The 19,925-nt window shown below is 42.9% G+C and overlaps 1 protein-coding gene across 1 annotated transcript in view; it reads left to right on the top strand.

The window, feature by feature from the left end:
• The first annotated feature begins 1,659 nt into the window (after window positions 1-1,659).
• USP10 (ubiquitin specific peptidase 10) overlaps window positions 1,660-19,925 on the top strand; it is a 36,510-nt gene continuing 18,244 nt past the window's right edge. The window contains exons 1-4 of the mRNA XM_055000475.1: window positions 1,660-1,776; window positions 15,721-15,789; window positions 16,814-16,874; window positions 18,525-19,547. Coding sequence (XP_054856450.1) covers window positions 1,756-1,776; window positions 15,721-15,789; window positions 16,814-16,874; window positions 18,525-19,547 — 1,174 coding nt within the window. The 5' untranslated portion in view covers window positions 1,660-1,755. The remainder of the gene's footprint in view (window positions 1,777-15,720; window positions 15,790-16,813; window positions 16,875-18,524; window positions 19,548-19,925) is intronic.

Raw genomic sequence — 19,925 nt, forward strand, 5'->3', positions numbered from 1 at the left:
GCATTCAGTTGTAGCTCTGCCCATACACAGAGGAGGGGACGGGCACACAGGGTACGTTAAACAAGCTGTGTTGATGCCTGCCAGAGACCCACATTTGATGTGACGTAATGGTAATGGTGCACCTGTTCCTTCTCCCACAGTCTCTGGAGACTGGGGCATGGAACATGAGTCTTGCAATAATAGCATCTGTCCAGTGAGGCAGTTGGCAGCATCGCAACTATTTCACAATAGGCGTGCTCTGTTTTACAGAGGCACTCAAGGAACTTTGAAACAAATTTTGCTTGGAATTACAGGCATGCTATCCTCAGAAATTGAGCAGACAGGAAACATTTAAAAAAAATTATAGTAGAACAGTAGTGCCAGTTGCACCTTAGAGACCAACAAGATTTTCAGGGTACGAGCTTTCAAGAGATAGAGCTCTCTTCTTCAGCTACCAGGGAGCTTTGACTCTGGAAAGCTTATAGTCTGGAAATCTTGTTGGTCTCTAAGGTGCCACTGGACTCAAATTCTGCTATTCTACTGCAGACCAACATGCCTACCTACTTGAAAATAGCGTTTTTCAATTCTCAATAATACTATTATTTAGCTGTATGCACATCCCTCTTTTTCTCCTCTGTGAGAATTAAGGCAATATTATGTGAATTTCCCACAGAATCTTTCATCCAGGCTCTCCAACCCAAGTCTGAATGAATCCAGTAACATTTCTGCATCACGAGTCCTCCAAACATACACTGAAAGCAATTAATAAAAAATATTTTTAATAACTAACATTAGCATCAAATAAATGCTAATTGTTACCATTAATTTTATTCTGCAACAATAACCATGGCTCTTTATAATACCGAATTAACATTAATAAAATATTGAGTCTCAGTGAGAAAGCTGGACTATAACTAAAACAAAATTTATATGATATACACTTGCATTGTGTAACAGCAGGATTGGAGCCTGGTGGCACTTTAGAGACGGACAAGATCCAGACGTTATGTAATCCGCCTTGGAGCTCAGTGAGAAAGGCGGACTGTAATAACAACATTCATCATCATTTACAACATGGTACGTGGAAAAATAAAATTAATAGTTCATTAAATAGGCAAAGCAAGACTTTTTAATTCCTCCTTTAAAAATGCCACCGGCTTTAGAAAGCAGCGGTAGAACCCCACATGCCTCCACCCCACTCGTAAATTCATTCATTCATTCATATTCATTCATTCTCCCACTCAATGTGCCACTTTCTCTGTCAGCGCCGGCGCAGAAGTGGCCCTTCCTTCTTGCCTCAGGGAAGGCGTACGCATGCGTAGACACGCCGCATACTCCAGCCCCTCTTCCTTCCGTCTCTAGCAAGACGCATGCGCAAAACACCCTGCACGAAAGGAACGCACGCGCGCGGCGGCGCCTTCTCCCCAGCGCGTCTTTTCGCTCGCTCAGTCTCAGACATGCGCAGTACGTCGTTTTCCTCCCATTCGTTCGACGACCCAGATTTTGCTCATGCGCGGAACGTCTGTCCCCCTTGAGGCGTACCGCCGGCGCGCGCGCGCGCGCCACTCACACGTGCCCCCCGTGACCTGCGCGCGGGAGCGCGCGCGCGCCTCGGCGCATGCGCGGCCGGGCGCCCCGCCTGGCGCCTCCCCCTCCTCCCCCTCTCGGTGTGTGCGCGCGAGGAGACAAGATGGCGGCGGCGGGGCAGGCGGCGTGAGGCGTGCTGAGGGAGAGGCCGAGTCGCCCCTCGTCCCTCCCGGGAGGGAGGGAGCCGCCATGGCGGTCAACGGCGCGCAGGTAAGGGCGCCGCGGGAGTCGTGCCGCCGCTTCGCTCTCCCGCGGAGGCCTTTTCCTTGGACGGGCCTCCTCCGGGCCCAGGCCTGGCCTCTCCTCCAAGCCTGGCCCGGCCTCTGCGCTCCTCGCCGGGCGCCGTCGGTATTAGGGTTGCCAGCTCCGGGTCGGGAAATCCCTGGAGGTTTGGGGGTGGAGCCTGAGAAGGGCGGGGTTTGTGGAGGGTCTTCGGCGGGGTATAATGCTCTGCAGCCCACCCTCCAGATCAGCCATTTTTCTCTAGGGGAGCTGATCTCTGTGGCCTGGAGATCCCCGGGCTCCGCCTAGAGGTGGGCAAGGTAGAGGATCTACCTGAGGAGCCACAGAGGCAGCAATGTCTTCTGACCTCAGTGGGGCATAAGGCCGCAGATTTTATCCTCCAAAGCAGGCGTTTTCCTCCGTGGGAGCTGGAGATCAGTTGGGATCCCAGGATATCTGCAACCCCCACCTGGAGGTTGGCAACCCTACAGGACTGCTTTAGGCACAAGGCTTGATTCTGGTCTAGCTTTTGTGCCCTTAAGAGTTGGGGGGAGGGGTGTCAGTGACGGGTTCTTGCGGGTCTACTCGGGAGTAATTTCTGCTGGGTGCCAAGTGATGCTTACTCCCCTGTAAGTATCTGAAGTAAGCAAGAATGCATGCGTGGGAGAGCGGCCCAAATACTGCAACCCAAAGCACTCTTTTGACATCCCAACTCTAATTAAAGTATTGTTATACCTTACACTCCTACTTTAAATACTCCTCCTACCTTCTGGCTGGGTAAAATCCTTACATGCTTCCACTTCAAGTGTATCTGAAGAAGAGAGCTTTGACTCTTGAAAGCTCAGACTGTAGAAATTTAGTTGGTTTTTAAGGATCTACTGGACCCAAATCTTATCTACTTGACTGAAATCTTACCCTGTGCAAAGTCACCTACTCCGTTGATGTGGGTAGACTTAAGCTAGCTATCCTAAGTCTAGCTGTCCTAATCACTCTTTACTGGGGAGAGAATCTCAAGGAACTAAGTTCTGAATCAAAACTGTTCAGGAATCTGTGCTGTCTTGTCAGCGCTGTGTATGTCTGATTGCCCCCCGGGGAGCCCCCACATCCTCATTTTGTCATGACAGAGGTAGATACTGGTGTGCACAAAGAATGAAAGAAAAATAATACCAAGAACTATTCCAGAGGAGCTTAGCGCAGCATCTATTGCTATATGGTTCTCTTGTACCATTGAACACCTTTGACCCTACATGCATGTGCTTAAAATGCATAATCGAAACACAGATTGGGTTTTGCTGCTGGAAGGAGACATGGCTTAACAACCATGGATGAAAGCCTCTCTGGTGGTACAGTGACGAGGGCTTGGCTTCCACAGACAGCAGGTGTGGTAGGGTTGCTGTCAATTTTCAACCTGGACCCCATGGCTTGTTTTCTCTAAAGTAAAGATTGCAATAACGTGTGCACTTGAGAGCAAAGCCCTGTTGAAACATGAGGGGAGAGGTGCTTGCTTTTTGAGGAAATAAGCCATGGAAAGGATCACTGGGCTTGGTCATGGTGGGGGGGGCAGTCAACTCTCAAGAGTAAGTGAATAGAATTGAATCCTGAAAATGGCAAACATGCAGTCCAATGCCCACTTGTTTTCATGTGAAAGTCCTGTTAAAACATGTGGGAACTTTTTTCTAGGGCAGATGGTTATAGGCTTGTGTTGGAAAGTCTCACTGGGTTCAGTTGTTAAATATGCTCTTTTAAAAAGTACCTATTGCACATGCATTTGGCACAGGATTTCTGAAGTGGCATACAAATCGCTAGCCGTGGCCAGCAGCATGTCCCATAGATTAACAAATTACTCTGTCAAGGGTCTTGAGAACCAGGTAAGTAGTTGCATAGGATTGCTGTGGCTTTATAGTTTGATCCCTTGTATCCTTAACGGGGGATGAATCTAGGGGCTTACCTGCACGTATGCATTCATATTGAATTGTACAATGTTTGAATGAGAGAGGCTAATTTCTTACTTTTAAGATGATGGCTGGTTAGGAAGGAGAGAGAAAATTGGGCCTATCATTAGGCTATTTTGTTTTCTTTCTTTAAAGCAGGAGAATGCAGGAAAGAGGCATTACCTTCTCTGGAGGAGGAGGCGAAGCAGGGAGAACAAGTGCCAAGGATTGCATTGACTGAGCAGCAACTTCTGAGTGTTTGCTGAGTTGAGCAATGTTGGGGTGACTTGCATCCATTTGTTTCTTCATGCGCTTATCTGAGGTGTTTTCTTTCCCCGCTCTCCGTTGTGTAGTTGCCAGACATCTTGTTAGGGGAGGGGTGGCGGCGGATGAACATTGTATTTTTAAAAGTTTATAATGCCCTCTTTGGACCTAATGAAAATACTTGATTTGTTGGTTTGCATTGTGGTAAATGGGTCAATAGTAAGGATGGTTATAAAAAGCATAGGGTAGATAATAATTGCTAGAAGGGTTGCAGCACTCCCAGGTTATAGTATACACATTTGTACAGATGGTCTGTGGGGATAGCCTCCATTCATACAACTTCCTTTAAGTATAAAGATCATCTAGCCTACAAGTCTGTGTATGAAAGAGTGCCCCCCACACCCCTGCATCTGATTTGTAGAAAAATACCATTTTAGAATGACAGTCAAATTGATCCTGAGTATTCAAACAAGGCTACTTTGAGCGAGAGAGGATTTGTTACTGAGATGCCAGTCTACACTGTCTGATAAATCTTCACCTATGGATACCTCTGATGTTGGGGAGGGGGGTCATGACAGAGGTCAATGCCGGTGTGCACAAAGAATGAAGGGAAAATAGCACCAAGAGCTACACAAATCTCCATAGATCAAGTGGCGCAGTTTTGCGGTAGTTTGAAGCTAACTAGTTTGCCTATTATAACATGAATATTCTTTAAAGACATATTTTTTATTCAGAACTGAGAAACATGCTGATGCTGCACTATTTTTGGAGTTCTGCCGTAGAAGGCTGCCTCTCTGTTGGGTGTGCACTGGAAGTCTGCATCATTTGATTGAGATTATTTGATTTATTAAACCTTAAGTTGGGTTACTGGCTACCTTGAAAATTCAGTAAAATGGCCAATTATGTGTAAGCATTCTAAAGTTATAGAGTGTTAGCGCCTTGCTTGTTTATATCCTGCTTTAAAATATCAAAGTACTTCAGCTTTTACTTTCATCAGACTTGTGAGGTAGTTCCCTTCTGTCATGCAGTTTGTACATGGCAGAGGAAGGACATGCTGCAGGTCTAACAAATGTGAGCCCAGTGCTGTATCTGCTAAACTTCTCTGTTGCCTGTAGAGATGACCTTATGATTAGACAACCAGTAGTTCTGAATTTTTAGATAATCACTTTGGAACTGAAGCTCAACTGGAGTCTTAAGAAACTCACCTGCAATGAACAGCAGTTGCTTCTGGGCGAATACTAAAGTAGCAAACTAATTGGTTGCATTTGTTGTGTCTGTTTTTGTGACTATCCGTAAGGCTACAAGACCTGAAAAGCTGGGTTATGCTTGTAGCTGGCTAAGTGCTGTTTTTGTTTTTAATTCAGGGCAACAATAACACAACTTCATGACTGCTGAAGACAGGAGAATGCTGGTCTCACTAGCACTGCACTAGGCTGCCTCTCTGTTTCTTCTGTCTTGAGAGCTATTGGTCCTTTAAGTCAGAACAAAAACAGAGAGCTGCTTTCTCAGATGGTACCACCTTCTCTTCTGCTTGAGAAGTTTTGGGGAGGTGTCCATCTCAATACAACCTTTCCTTGGCTTTCTTGCTATGAGGGAAATGATGGCAGGCAATAATGCCTCTGTCTTGATACTGAACAGTAAGGCCTGTTTAACTCCAGAGTATGGAGGACTGTTTATTAAAGACCTAATATGGTGCAATGGGTAAGGTGTTGTGCTTGGCTATGTAAAGTTGGGGTTCCTATTACTACTCGCTGGCCTGGGGAGGTCACACTCTATCATCCTGTTTTGTTTGTGGCAATGCTGTGTAAATTACTGCTCCTTGGATTTCTTTTGGATATAAGAAGTCATTAGGGAGAAACCAGTGACATATTGCATGTGGGTGTAATGGCTGAACAGCTCATAATGTATCTGTGGTAGCTAAACTGACATGTCAATGTATGGCTCGTTGCCAGTTCAAGAAACACCAGTGGATAGTAATGCTTAATGTTTATACGCCACTTCTTAAATGATCAAAGCCCCATGCAAGAATTCACGATCGTTCAGTGTAATTATTCTGCATTCGAGTCAGAAAAGCAGCAGTTTATAATTAAAATCTATTGTAAGATAAAATATAAAGTATGTGGAAGTGAGTGTGCAAGGCAGGGAGGATAGGAACATGTTTTCAACTCACTATTCCAACTTCATTTTTTTCTCCTTACATTCTGAGTTGCCCTTGCCATGAAGGCCTTGCCTAGCTAGTTTATTTCTCTGTGCTTTTTTAAAAATTAAAGCTAATTGCTGAACCACTAAAGAACCACAGTAAGTATTCTAATAGCTTTTATTCTGATGAAGAAGCCCACAACTTGCATCTGTATCCTGCAGCAGTCCAGTCTTCAGGGAACTCATTGCAGAATTTTTCAAAAAGCAAAGAGACCATTTGGAAAGTAAGTAGGTTGTGGAGAAGTAACAGGCCAGTGGTAAAAGTAGGAACAGTGGTTTAAGATAGAAGATGACAATCTTGCTGGCTGTAAGAATGCTTCATTATGTGTTTGCGCAACAACAGGGACTTTGGCCATTCCTGTGCATGTCTGAAGAGAGAGGGAGGCAAAGGGGGGGGGGATCCCGGCTGAGAGAGCGGATTGATCTTCTAAGACCACCTGGTGAAATCATGACTGACACAAGATCGAACTGCGGGCTTAGTGATTTGTAGTACCTGAAATGAACTCAGCAGTTTTAGTAGCACTTAGCTTTAGAAGTTTGGAGTCATGTGTGATTTCTGCAGCCGTATTGACATAATACACACCATTGACAGGGCAGTATGAATGTTGGTCTTGGCTGTTCATTTCCAGCACCTTTTTCAGATAATACTTTTAGAATGCCATGCAGTTTCAGCGAACTGAATACAGTAAGTGAGATTGCGCCTGCTGGGGTAGGTGACAACCTTTCCTTTTAATAACCTGATTCACTGGGGTGGCTCCCTTGGACTTGTTGGTCTAGAATCCTTGATTTTTGTGGAAATGTTTCATCTTAAAATTGCATTGTGCAGGCAGCTTGGTCTATAAGTTGGTGTTGGAGCTTCTTAGCTTCACTTAACTGCTCACAGTGTTTAAGAATGTATAAACCTTTATGTAACTTACCTTTCTTCATGAATAGGCTTGTTAAATTAAGCTTACATTTAAAAAAACTATCTTGAATAAATTGTGTCTGCAGGATTCATTCTTCATTCTCTATTATAGCTTCTCTTTAGTGTTATGCTGCTTAGGAATTTTCATTCTTAAACTCTGTACTTGTTAGGTAGATAAGTCTGAACATGAAATCTGGTAATTCCCCTTGCTTTTCATGTCAAACTTCCTGTTCCACCCTGATTATTTTTTGTAATGGGATAGTGTAGTGAGGCATGTTCTTGAAAGTGTTACAATAATATGATTATCTTTTCAAATTGAAGGGTAAGTATTAACATGAGTATTCTTTGTAATAAGTACACATCTTTTCTATATGTCATGATTTTTTGATCTGTTAAGGTTGGGTGGTGCTGAGTTTAACTTAAATAGCTAAAATAGAAAGAATGTTTGTTTGGCTTGATTAGGTGATTTTTTTAAAAATTGGGTGCTCTGACCACTTAAAGTCTGTGCCCCAGGTGCAGACCTGGGGGAAATACTACTGTCTTGTCTTATGCAGCAGCATAAATTTGACAGAAAATAATAGTGGAAAATCATAGCTCTTGGAAATCCACATAGAAATGTGTGTTAAGTTTTGATTAGTAAAGCAATTGAACCATAGTATTTGGAATTAGGATGATGTTTATCAACCTCGTAGATAGCTGCTCACAGTTTAGTAGTCCACCTAGCATTTTCTGTATGCTCATATTGATATGGCATTGTAGCAGCCTGGAAACATTTTTTAAAAGCTTATCCAGTTTACAGAACTGAAGTCTGCTTTGCCAGAGATGACTTTTATTCCCTAACAACAAGTAGGTAAGTGACAAATTCCAAGCCTGGTGGGTACCTTGATGCTAAACATGGATTTGGGAATAAATCCCTTTTGGTTTCGCTGGAGCTTAACTCCCACATAGGCATGTTTAGATTTTTAGCTGAAGATAAAGAAGTCTCAGCAATCCTCATGTATGTCTTGCTGCTGGCCACTAATGTGTGGTGGTCTGGACAAATGGTGGGTGACAGCATTCAAAAATGCAACCCATCACTTGCAGTCGGAAATGGGCCGGCCAGTTCAGTTCTGCCACCACAGTCTGTTGTATCTACAGACCAAACAAACCAACAACGGGGATACAACCGGCATGCCAAAAGCTAGCAAATAATCCAGCCTGTAGGCTCAGTTACAAAAAATCAACTCTAGTTAGAAAATGTGCATAATTTATCAAGTGCAAAAGTGCAATCTATCAAATACATATACAATAAATAATCAATAAATATGTACAAATTCATGCAACAATTATTTCAAATCCGCAATCCATATACAGCAAGAAAATTTTCAATTTTAGTGCTCACATGAGCAGCAATTAAACAAAGTGTAGTTATCAAAGGAGTACATCTGCCTGTACTCCTTTGATAACTGCACTTTGCTGTATATGGATTGCGGATTTGAAATAATTGTTGTATCTACAGACCAGGCTTTAGATTCTGCTGTCTTGAGTGCAGTGTGAATATCTAGGATTACTATTTATTTAAGGTGTTTTTCACTTTGGAATGAAATCATCTGACTGCGTTTAAAAGACCATTTGTAATAGTGGCATAGCTTTGCAAAATCTCACAGGTTTCATTCTGTACAGTTTGGTTGCCTCAAATTTCAGTGTAACATTGAATGTTGGCATCCCCACTTGCATTAGATAAAAATACACTGTAATAAGATTACTGTCATATTCTGCTATTAAAACATGTTGTTTTGCTTGGAATTGTGTATCATCATCTGTGGGCAGCAGTATTAAGTAAATAGTTAAAACCATAAACGTGTTTGTGAAATTCAACAGGGAAAAGGATAATAAGCAAGAATAAATGCTGGCTTTTTAAAAACAACAACTGTGCAGGTTACTTGGGTAGAATAACCAGTGCAGCATTCGGTGTGAATTAAAACGTCTATCTTTTCCAGATTCTTACTGCCCACCCCACCATTTTGAATTCTGCATTGTACTTTTTTGTCAGTGTTAGAATTTGCATTTCATATTTGGCACTTTTTGAACTTGCCTTCATTCTGTGAAGTGCCGTGTTGGAGAGTCTTCTCCACATAACAACATTTCTTACTTTAAAATTAAGAGGAGCCAGAAAAGGTTGTTCTGAACCTTCACTGGTTTGTTTCAGTTTACTCCCATATAAATTCAGCAAGCTGTTTGTTTCGTACAGGTCTGCTTGTAGTAGAACTTACTGGCCGTGAGCCACTGGATTAAAGTCATTTGTCACTTGAATGCTGTTTCAGCAAAGTAGATATTGAGTTTGAAAGAACTGCATTGCTAGAGCTGCAGTTTTTCTGTTCAGTTGAAATGCTTTATATATGACCGTTTAACATACCGCTCTGGATTAAGGAACTTTGTATGGAACAACAGTGCTTCATGGCCAAAATCTCCAGTTTTTTCTGCACGTAATTCTTGTTCAGAAGAGGCCTGGGGAAAACTGCATACAGTTCATTTGTGGTAAAGGGACTACAATTTGTTAGCTCAATACAAAATTGGAATATTAACCCCTCCCACATTTGTTTCAGCCATATATGAAAAAGTAATTAAAGCACTTTAAGTAGCAATGTTCCTTAGCTAGAGTAATAAGGAAATCTAGAAATTGTATATCTGTTCAGTATCTGGGTACAAATTTGCACACTTACCCCCGGCCCCCCCCCAAGCTCTGTGGAAGTATTCAGGAACTGTTTCCCTTTGGCAGTGTATCTTTTTCTTTTTGCGAGGGGGGGGGGAGAATGTGTAGAAACACTTCCCTAGTTTTTCTGAAATTGTTTGGCAGAAGTTTTTGTTGACCACACTTAGAGCTGAGAACTGCTTTTCCCAAGGTGAAGTCAGAGGACCCTGTAAGTACAAATCCGAAACTGTTACTTCACCAATGAGAGAATAAGAGGCTTATTGGATCACCTGGTATCTGATTAAATTGAAGGTGGCTTGTGTTTGTGAACTTGATAGAACAATGTGTTGGAGAAGTTAATGTGCCCTACGGTGCTGGAGTTCTTCAGATAGCAAGTAAGATAGTTTGACATGCACTACCATGTGTGAGATGGCAGTCAGGTGTGTTATATGCACTATTGAGCTGGTATTTTTAAAAAAATAAGGGATGTGTGAGGGTGGAATAGGGCAACCTGCTCCACCCCAGTTTATACTGTAACATTGAGTTTTGTCACATTTCCATTTTTTTTCAATTTACCTGCGAATTTACTGTAGGAGACAATTTTTAGAACGCCTTTTTTAAAACCTAGAAACTATTACTGTCTTCTCCTTCTTCCCAAGTAATTGTCAAATAATCTGAAGCTGTTTTTACTTGTTGTTCTGGTAAGTAGTTGCCGCAAACCCTCTCCATCATCCTTGTTGCTTACCTAGCAGGATTTTCAAGTTGTGGAATGCAATACTGCAGATTCTATCGCTGCCTGGAGTGAAGCTCCATGATAGTCTTACAGAACTCAGTAAATAGCAATTAGCTTATATTGGTATTGGTCAAGCAGATGCCTTCTGTTCCCTGTCCTCCTGTCACTGACCAATCACAGTGTATTGATGCCTCTCTGAAAAACTCTGCACAACTTCAACACACTTGAAATCTTCAGGCTCGAAGGAGTAGTTGATTGTTAGGAAGACCAGCTAACATATAAGTGGCTTAAACATCTGAATTTTAGTTTGTAGCGTGGCTACTGTGCTTCAGTAAAATGTTAGGGTGTTTTAAACTATAGAAATAATCAATGCTTATGCATGATACACTGTTTACAGCGTGAAAAAATCAGCTGAAATTCTGATAGGATGGAATTAGATGTGTCCTTCGTGTTAATGAACATACTTTCTAAATCGCTGAATAGGATATCAGACCCTTAACATATTGATTTAGGCCTCTTAATTGAGAGAGAAATGTGTGTGGGAATGAGTCTTATTTGTATAACAGCATTTTAAACTGCATGACTGCATTTTGTGTTTTGCATGACTGCATCTAAAATGTCTCGTACAAGTTACAATTCAGTTAAGTTTTTGTGTCTGCTGAGATTTTAAGTTGGTATGAAATGTTGTTTGTGTTGTTGAATTAAAGTGGCATTTGAAGTGAGTTTTACTCCCTGGCTAGAGTAGTTGAGAAATCCAGTGAGATAGGAAAATGGTTTCCAACATGGTTCAGTTGTCACATAACTTTTAGGTGTTGCGCGGCTGATATTTAGCAGCTGCTTAGAGCGTTCCTAACAGATTAACAATATTTTTACCAAGTCTTGAAAGCACAGTTTTACTGGAGTCTATATTTGACTTGATGAAAAATGCTTTAATGTACACCTTCCCCACATAATTGGTGATAGCTGCATACTGTAAAGCAGAACATAAATGAGAAGTAAAGTATACCATAGAGTTTGCAGGGCCATTGTTGGCAACCGCATACATGCATGTTTTAAGTGTATCATGTCCCCTTCTGAAAGTTAAAAATTCACTTACATCGTATGAAAGCAGTCATATGAATGTATTTTTCCCCCTTCACTGCTAAGAAAAATCCAAATGCCAGGGCTTTGCTAGAGGCTTCATCAGGGCTTTGAATTTCAGTTATGTCAATAATGCTCAAATGGAAAAAAGTGTTAGTTGAAGTTTGGTATACATACAGCGTAGCAGCAGTTGTTAAAAACAATCAGTATTGAGAAATAAATCCCAGTGACTTTTTAATATCTATTTCCCACAGAGAAAATAGTTTCTGTTCATGGATCTTGGTTTGCAGTCACTGAATACATAAATCCTTGATGCAGGGCTTGCGGAGTTGTCCTGATGGCTGCTTCTATATTATGGACTCTGCAGCTTTGAAAAAAAAATCCCAAGTGTGTCATCACACATGTACTTAAACTTTGGTGGTAGGAATTTGAAATATCTTTCCAGCTGTGTTTCTGTTTTTACACTTGCCGGCACAACTTGCTGCTAAATAGGCATTCAGTGTAGATTGTGTGCAGGAAGTTGAAGGGAACAGGGTAAAAGGGCAGTAATGCTACAGAAGTACTGAGGATAGCTGCCAGGGGGCATGAACCAGAAAACATGGGAAAGAGAGAGCTTTACAAAAAGGGGGGGGGTGCAGATGTTTAACGTGGCTTGATGGATAGAGGAGGCTATTTAGGAATAGGCAGCAATGAAAAACATGAGGCGGAATAACTGGGTGAAAGATAGCAATTGCAAGTGAACTTGCAGGGTACGAAGCATGCAAGCACCCTTATTAATAGCCCCTCATCTGCTGCAAGTAAGAATGGTCAGGGTAGAAGTTGGCATGCTGCTCAGTGCTCTAGTCAGATATTATTGAGTAACTGCCGATTATCAGATTACAATAAGATAGCACCAAACATTTCGTGAAGCCAAGAACACTCTGTGTCGATGACAGCTGAACTTTAATTTCATTCTTACGCCTGTCGTTGGTTAGCAAGGGCAGGAATGAGGCCAGCCCACCTCCCCACTATCTGACATGGTCACGCTTCTCCTGCTGGCCTCTTGCTAAAATTACATTTCTGTCTCTGAACAGGAGCGGAGGAAGTCTTCGTTGTTAAAGCTGCAGTCATTCTGTATACTCTTGAAATTGTTTATTGGGTTGGATGGGGTGATTCCCTTCTGTTAAACGAGAAATCTTCCATTAGAAGAGAAGGGAGTCCTTTTGAGTCTCCAGCCTGTTCCAGTATAACTGTTAACTGCTTTATTATTGTAGTGAATACAAGTGCAGTATTTAACTGTTTTTGTTCTGATATGTTTATAGTGTTTGAACAAATCTCCAGATCTAGGAGTCACTCGTGGGATTTAGGAGCCAGGATTCAATCCTTTTGTATGGAGCCCCGTGGCGCAGAGTGGTAAGCTGCAGTACTGCAGCCCAAGCTCTGCTCATGACCTGAGTTTGATCCTGGCAGAAGCTGAGTTCAGATAGCCGGCTCAAGGTTGACTCAGCCTTTCATCCTTCTGAGGTCGGCAAAATGAGTACCCAGTTTCCTGGGGGTAAAGTGTAGATGACTGGGGAAGGCAATGGGAAACCACCCCGTAACAAAAAGTCTGCCAAGAAAACGTCATGATGCGACACCCCCTCCCCCCCAAATGGGTCAGTAATGACTCGGTGCTTGTACAGGGGGACTACCTTTACCTATCTTTTATTCAACCCCTTTGCAGTATATTCAGTTCTCAGATTATGAATGTTTTCCTCTACTGTATCATGAGGAATACTATTTTGTTTGCTTACCACCAGCTGTTGCTTCCAGAAAGTTGTTGTCATGCACAGCAAAATCCATGTTGTTGTTTGCTTACGTGTGTGTGTTCCATTGTGTTCAGTGTGCCCTACTCTAAGATAAACATGCACAGGGGATTACTGTCTTAAAGACTTCTCTTGTATGTATACTCACTTGGATGAAAGTTTCACTTTGTGTGTGTGTTCTTTAAAAAAAATTGATGGAGGTAGCGCTTAATGAGGGAAAAGAGAAGGGCCAAGGGATGTATGTAAGGAATGGAATGGGATGAGAGAAGACAAAATCCAAAGGGCATATATAATGAATGGGGTGGGTGGCTGGGTGAAAAGAGGGAGGGGAACTAAAAAGGGGAAAGAACTAAGGGGGAACATAACACAGATTTGGAGGTTGGGGGGATAAAAATTAGGTGATTCCAGAGGCAGTGGGAAAGGAGAAATGCAGAGGTGGTAAACAGAGTAGGGGTGTGTGATCCATATCTGGGAATTGGCAAAAAAAAGCTGCATTTATGCTGCTCTGGAATAATCCAGCTATGCTGGTTCCCCAGGACGAACCCTGGATCCGATCCAGGCAGCCCGACTGTACTGGGCAAAAGTATCTAGCTCTGATGAGGCAGCCACGGCAGGCAGCCTCATGAGAGCCAAGCAGCTCTGAGTGAGAAGGCAGCAGCACAAATGGAGCCCGGCTCCTTTGAATGGAGCCAAGCTGTGCACCATTGCGGGAGAACAATGTGAGGTTGGTGTGATGGGGAAGGAGGCAGCAGGCAGAGTGGATTCCCATCCCATTCTGCCCCTCCCCTGTCCAAATTCCAAAAGAGTCCTTCAAGCCTACACTGGCCACCTTTTAAACTCCTTGGCTCAACAAGCTGCTACCTCTTGCTTCAGTAAAGGGATTCTTGAGATTATCTGATTTGACATTGGTTCTCTTGCAGCAATCTGGTTCTGTTGAGCTTTGTTGGTTAAGCTTACCAGGGAATTAATGTCGAACCAGAGAATCCCCAGCAAGGAGGGAGAGACAAGCTGCGGAGTTTAAAAGCCTTGGAAATGTTTCCTCCCTAGGAAACAATGGACAGTGGCTGGGGGCTTCTTGTTCAAGGGCCCATAGAATTGGACCCCAGGATTCAGTCCCCCTGAGCTTTGGAAAGTCTTTAGTGGACAGTCAGGAGTAGATTCCCTACAAATTTGGTGTAGTTTGCTTTAAAAATGCTCCCCACACCCAGTCCTCTGGACATTTTCCCCCATAGGGAATAATGGCTGGTAAAATCCAGGATTTTAGGGATGCCTGATTTTTTAATTCCTGAAACCTGAAACCAGATTACCTAGATTTATTTTTGCTGCGCACCCTTAGTATGTAGTGCAGTAGTTTCCCCCTCACAATGGAGCCCCTGCATGGGTTGAGGTGACCTGTTGGTGTGCAGAGGGTGGGTTTCTGAAGCCCCCTCCCATTGTGTGTTTGTATGTGAGGGTGGAGTGGGATATACATTTAAACTGTCTCTTCTCTTCGTCTCTACTGCTACGTCACTTCCTCAGCAACTGTTTTCAACCACTTGACACCGTTCTTGATGTGGCTGTGAGTCTCCACCTGCAGCGACAGGCTCTTGTGCAGTGGCTGGAGAGAAGGAGAGAGGCAAAAAAGAGAAGACTGTAGCTTAGGGGAGATGAAGTATGGTGTTTAGCCCGGATTGCAGGGGCAAAGCGAAGAAGGAAAGATCAGCCTTGATCACCTTGCAAGCACTCTTATGTTTACAGTGAAGACACCCGCTTTAGCTCTGCCTAGGTTTGGCCCATGCTCCTTGAAGGAAGGACAAGTGAATGTGGGTGCTGTTACGACTGCAGTGTGTCCACCATTGCCATTCTTTTCATAAGTACTTCTGCATTGTACTCGAGTCCTCAAGCCAGACAGCTATTAAAGCAGGTATTTATTGAGACGACAAACTGAAGAGTGGCCACAGTTACTGTAATGAATTCATAGATTTGTTTCTGAAAAAGGATATTTTAAGGGATACGATTTTAGAAGAGAACTTGATTCTCGAAAGCTTATGCTATAATAAAATTGGTTAGTCTTAAAGGTGCTACTGGACTCTTTTTGATTTTAGAAAAAGATATAGGTTATGTAAACTTTTCAAAACCTGGAATCTTGAGACCTTCTGTTAACTAGTCAACTGCACCTTTAGAAGGCATGGTCGTCTAATTGGTTGCTATCTTTTTGCACACAGTAGAAATTGGCGTAGTTTCCAGTGATGGGGCTCTTCAAGTAAAATAGTTTTCAACAAAGGGCATGGCATTTCTCAACACTTCGCGCAGAACTGTCATATTGTGCCAGAGTTGTGGTCAGCTTCCATTGATGTAACATTAACACTGTATATTTTACTTTTCAGTACATCTTTGGGGATTTTACCCCCAAGGAATTTAATGACTTCTTTGTGACTCCTCTCTGTCCCGTTGAGGTAAGAATTATTTTAAATCTCTTACCAACAGTTAAGTCTCGTATGTTGTGAAAACTAATGTGGTGAAACTCTCTGCTACCCAAAACACCGAGTGCCCGATATAATCTGCTTTTTTTTTTTTACTTCAGATTTTGAGTCTGTTTAGTTTTCTGGTAGCTGTTGACCAGTTTTTCTCCTGATAATTTACATAAAGTGTTACCTTTTCAGTACTACAATAAAACGCTGATACATGTCTAAAACTACTGATAGTGCAATCTTAACAAGAGTTGCTCCAGTCTAAGCCCATTGAAATCAGAGGGCCTAGACTGGGAGTAGCTCTGTTTAGTATTGCACTGGGAATCTTGGTTTAAAGTTGTGCCAAGTGCCAACCTGAGACTTAGCCGTGGTTAAAGTCAGGGCTTTTTTTCAGCAGGAACGCGGTGGAACAGAGTTCCAGCACCTCTTGAAAATGGCCACATGGTCGGTGGCCCCGCCCCCTGATCTCCAGACAGAGGGGAGTTGAGATTGCCCTTCTGCGCCGCTGGAGCGGCGCAGAGGGCAATCTCAGCTCCCCTCTGTCTGGAGATCTGGGGGTGGGGCCATTGGCCATGTGGCCATTTTCACCAAGGGCAATTAAACTTTAAAAAAAAACCCACTTGTTCCAGCTGACCCAAAGTAATGTCATTGTGCGGTCCTGAGTTCTACCACTGAGTTCCACCACCTCCTTTCCCAGAAAAAAAGCCCTGGTTAAAGTTGTTAGGGAATGCATCTATATCTCTCTCTCTATATCTATCGATCTATCTATCGATCTATCTATCTGTAGATATATATATATATATATATAGATATAGATATAGATATATATGAGTTGTTAGTGAATACATGAAAAGGAGTGTATATGCGTGTACGTTAGAAGGCATTGCATGATCTTGTAGTCAGCTGCCTTCACTTCATTGAGAGCTTGGAGTGGTATGACTGCCTTGACCCATCATAGCTGTTCTTTGAAATCCTTTCTTCATGCTTGCGTTTTATGTTTTTTGTACAGCTGCCTCCCTACAATGAAACCATTTTGTGTGGCCTTAAGTCCACAGGAGAGTTGCATGACGGTAAGAAGCCATTCACAATGTCTTCCCAGATCTCTTAAAGTCCAGCGTATTGCAGGCTCACTTCTTGACTTCGTTGAAACGGTTTGTCCTTTGCTTTTCTCCCAGATGGGGTCTAAATGGAATGCAGGGCGACTGTTTTGCCCCATGCTTGCTGACTCAGTTGATTTTATACCCCTTTACATTCTACCAAAACTTTAAGATTGCCTCACCATTCCCCACTAGTCTCTTGGAATACTCAACTACTTTTGAGACTTTCATGATTGTGTAGTACTTGAAGTGAATATGATGCTTTTTAAATCCTAGGTGATTGACAATTCTGGTTTTGTAAAATATAAAACAGACTCATTTCTGGATGTTAAAGTTTCATCTTTAAAACTCTTTTAACAGTGGAAAAGATGCTTTTTCTTAGAGAGAGAGAGAGAGAGAGAGAGAGAGTTTCTATAACAGACAGGGCTGGGAAAAGCCCCATGGGAAGTACTGGGGAGTAGTGTTGGTACGCCACTTGATTGACCAGTTATTTTATAGACCACACTCTCAGCCACGCTTGGCTCTGAAAGCACCTGTTAAATACTGGCTTGGATCCTCCTAGAAGTTGCATGGGTGGAAGGAGGTGGTCAGCCCAAGATGATCCCTGAAATGCTACTCCCGGCCGATGGGGGACCCCCAGGAATAACAAGGGTGGGGGTGATTCCCCTCCCAAAGAGATTTTAGGCAGGATCAAAGTCATTTTCAGTTCCCCTCATGTTTTACCAAGGTCAGGTAGTCCATGAAGTCAAGAATGTTGTTACCTTTTAAATTTCACACTGTCATGTTAGCAAGGGCATGAGAGAGGCTGCTTGGCCACTAGCAAATGAAGGGTTCCCTTATCAGTATAACAGAGTTTCTCATACAGCCCACCTGTTATAACCACAGGCATTTGGAAATAGGGACCCAAGGGGTAAATCAGTGGCAAAGGCCGTTGTTCAAAACTGTCCATTTTAAAGATCATTACGACTAGAGGTTGCTTTAATTGTATTACATTAACAGCTCACTAGCTTTTACAGTCAGTGTTGTCAACCTCATTAAAAATTTGTCTTTTTTGTTCTAAAATTAATGCTATAATATAATATAATGGCCCAGCCTTTTTAGAGACTGGTCAAATGTCCAGCCCTGCTTGGAAAGTAAACCTTTCTTGGATGTGATCTCTGATTTTTAGGTATTAATGAGTTGGATTTCCTCAGCCTCATAAATGGGGCTACTTTTTAAAAATCCTTTTTTTTTCCCGATCGGTGAAAGCTTTATAACTTTTGCATAGAGGTGGCCGTAAAAGCGACAAACATCCTGTGATGATTGGGGATTTGTTGGGCAAGCCTGTGCTGGCCTTGTATCCCTACGAATATGTTGGGAGTTAGAGAACCCACTAGGCTGATCTTTTCCATTCTTCATGGTCTGCAATACCAATTTATTGGTAAATTTTTTAAAAAACTTTTTATTGTGACTTCCAGAAAAACCCAGTTTGAGCTGAAAGCGGTGCTAGGAAGCCTTCAGCCGATTTTTTGTATATGCAACATCATCGCAGCTGTCACGTTCTCTCTAGTCTCTTTCCGTTTCTTCTTTTCCCCTGTCCCCAATATAGTAACAGACATTTATTTTTTTCTTTTCCTTCTTTAGGGGAAGATTATAAGAGAATTGAATTTGGTGTTAATGAAGTTATTGAGGCAGATTCGACCGTGCTTAATAACAATGACTACAGTATTTCGAGTACTCTGAATCCTCAGGCGCCGGAATTCATTCTTGGTTGCGCACCTGCCCAGAAAACACCCAATGATGTCCTCGATGAAGCCAACTATGATTCCATTGATTGCCAGTTCACTGATCCTGCACTCGCTCTGGACAGCGGTTCTAATGCTGAAAATGATAGTTCATCTGGAAGCCTCGGGCAAAGGGAGCGCAAAAAGAAGAAGAAACGGCCCCCTGGATATTACAGTTATTTGGAGGATGTCAACGATAGCATCGTTCCATCTGAGGCTTTGGTAAATGGGCATGCAAGTTCACCAGGACTTAATAGCATAAGCACAGAGGATGTGGAACTAACAGGTGACCTGCCATTGGTCGCCCCGAGGACTTGTAACAGCTCCGAAAATTCTGTGGACTTCACAAGCGAAGCGGTATCTGATGATTTGGTTTCTCATGCGCTAGACGCTACTAGGACTGCAGGGCAGCCTGAAGTATGCAGTGTTACTAATTTGGAACAGTCTTGCACCCCTTCTGAGCCTGGAAGGGATAGCCCGTTAAGGACAGCTGTTGTACAGCCTTGTGCTGGTACCGATACTACTGAAAACCTTGGCGTTACTAATGGACAAACACTTGAATCCTCTAGCGAGGGCACAGCTGCCAATGGAGTAGACTTGCATGCTGTGGAAAGCATTGACTCAGACCAAGCTAAGCCCGAGGATGCTTCACCTGGTCCTGAGGCAGCCCCTGCTGTGTCAGGATCAGTTGCAGTTAATCAGCCTGCGAAATCGTGGGCTAGTCTCTTTCATAATTCCAAGCCCTCCATTTCCACGCCTATGGCTTATGTGGAAACTAAATGCACCCCTCCTGCCACACCTCCTGTGGTTCCTGAGAAACAGGTCGAAGTCAAAGAGGGGCCCGTTCCGGTTTCTGAGGATCCCGTAGCCATAAAGATTGCAGGTATTGTTCAAGTGTTGCAGGCTCGATTTCCAAAGAGAAGGAAAGTTCGCCTAGAGCATTCTGAAGGAGAGGGCTCACAGGCTTGAGGGTGGCCAGAAAGGTTCTGGAGCTTTAATTTGTCAAGATTGATTTTAACAGCCCATATGTGAAAACAGTTCATTGTCTGAATGTTAGAGCATCATTTCTTTCGCTCAGAGTAATGTCATTGAACTTTTCGGTAAACATTTAGCTCATTTAGTACACAACTGTTGGCCGATACCGAGTTCCTTTCTTTTTGCATGCAGACTCTCATTCTGTGTGCATACACACACACACTAATGAAAGGCCGGGTTTGTCTAGGCGACAGCATCTCATCGCTGAGAGTTTGCTGTGTCAGAG

Source organism: Eublepharis macularius, chromosome 16 (genome assembly GCF_028583425.1).
Source record: "Eublepharis macularius isolate TG4126 chromosome 16, MPM_Emac_v1.0, whole genome shotgun sequence".
NCBI classification, from domain to species: domain Eukaryota; kingdom Metazoa; phylum Chordata; class Lepidosauria; order Squamata; family Eublepharidae; genus Eublepharis; species Eublepharis macularius.